Source organism: Aplysia californica, unplaced genomic scaffold (assembly GCF_000002075.1).
Source record: "Aplysia californica isolate F4 #8 unplaced genomic scaffold, AplCal3.0 scaffold00091, whole genome shotgun sequence".
Classification (NCBI taxonomy): domain Eukaryota; kingdom Metazoa; phylum Mollusca; class Gastropoda; order Aplysiida; family Aplysiidae; genus Aplysia; species Aplysia californica.
This window is the reverse complement of record NW_004797361.1, coordinates 1,114,144-1,115,861: the sequence shown is the minus strand read 5'-3', so window position 1 is coordinate 1,115,861 and position 1,718 is coordinate 1,114,144. Positions and strand designations below refer to the sequence as shown.

General features: G+C 41.4%; 1 protein-coding gene across 1 annotated transcript in view; it reads left to right on the top strand.

The window, feature by feature from the left end:
* Window positions 1-1,312: 1,312 nt before the first annotated feature.
* The window catches only part of LOC101856412, a gene marked incomplete in the record, with an annotated part of 30,959 nt that continues 30,553 nt past the window's right edge, over window positions 1,313-1,718 (top strand). The window contains 1 exon segment of the mRNA XM_013080568.2: window positions 1,313-1,552. Coding sequence (XP_012936022.1) covers window positions 1,474-1,552 — 79 coding nt within the window.

Here is a 1,718-nt window from a genome sequence, read left to right as displayed (position 1 = left end):
CTATTCGTTTGAAGTTCGCAGCCAAATTCTGCATCATCGTGGTTGTGTGTTTTATTGCTGACCTCTTGGTCTAACCATGGCGAGTGAGTGATGGGTGAGAGCGAGAGAGAGAAAGAGAGAGTGAGAGAGAGAGAGAGAGAGAGAGAGAGAGAGTAAGAAGAAAAAGAAGAAGAAAAAGAAGGAATGAAAGTGAATGAGAGGAAGTACAGTGCCTTGCTGTAAGCGAGCGCACGAGCGTTTCAAAGTGAGTGAGAAAAGGGACGCAATAAAGCTGTGCCAAGCTGCAAACAAACGTAAATAAAAACCAACCCCAGAAATAGGAAAAGTACAGAACGTGCTGTGAAATTGCAGAGACAACTGACAGCGGTCATATTGGAAAATCACTGATCTTTAACTTGGCTGAAAATACTATTGCTTTATCTCTTTTCTTAATCATTTTTTTCCTTTAGGGGAAAATAAGAGAGGGGTGGGGCGGCACGGAAATCTTTCTGTTCTTCCAGTGCTCGACTTTCTTTGCCTATGGTAACAAAATTTCGTATATTGAAAAATGCCTGATTTTTAACTTGGCTGAGAATGGCACAAGCAGCAAGGGTGAGAAATGTTTAAAGATTTTAAACCCTTCTAACCCCGCAGAGTTACAAGAGGACCAGTACAACGTTCGAAAATGTACCTTCTTCAAAAAAACAAGAAAAAAACAAACAAACAAACAAACCAACATCCGGTCTTAAAAGGCTGCTCACTTTCTCAAAGAAGATTTTGAAAAATATTTGGATTCCCAAAGTCAAGTAGAAGGGGTGGTTATTTTCGATTCATCAACCTTTAAAATGCCTAATTAGTTTACGGGAAACTATATTTAACACTCCCATTGACACAATATAGATACTTTTTGGAACAAGGTGCTTCAACTTTGCCTGCCACTGCCAACCTGGGCTGTGTGGGCTGCATTATAGAAGAAAGGTGGAGATATAGGGGGGGGGGGTGATCGTCTAGAGATGAAAATTTTGTTAACATCTTCTGCAATTTAAGCCAAAAACTTAATTAGTTTATCACCAACACTGCTCCATAATGGCCTATTCGTGCGTAGCAGAGCAGTAGTAACACTCCAACAATAAGAAAACTCCCACATACAAGACCTGATTTTTAAATTAAATTTTGTGTGTGTGTGTGTGTGTGTGTGTGTGTGTGTGTGTGTGTGTGTGGACGGATCTGATACGGCCCTTGAACCATCTGTTCTTTCTCCCCAGTTCTGTGATCCTCATCTTCCCTGCTCAGCAATGAACACAACATGTTCGTCGCCCTGTAGTTTCCTCACTCCCCACTTACTAAGATGTCTCCTTAGCCACTTGCACATGCATCGAGCTCTGAGGTAAGGCGAGAGCGCTAAAGAGAGGTTGTTCATTGTTTGGTCCCAAACGTAGGCAGGAGTAAGAGAAAAGACTTGGCAAAACAGCTTCAACCCCACTCAAACCCAAGATGATTCTGAGAAGTTGTGCAATGGACTTTCCGCTCTTGGTGGAATGGATATATTTTGTTTCGCTTCTTTGCTTAGCAGGTCAGTTTAGGTTTGCTCTCTCTCTCTCTCTCTCTCTCTCTCTCTCTCTCTCTCTCTCTCTCCTATCTATCTATCTATCTATCTATCTCTATCTCTATCTCACTGAACAACTTACTCATTTGTGCATTATGCTTATTTTTGGTGTATCTGTCCATCTCTCTCATTT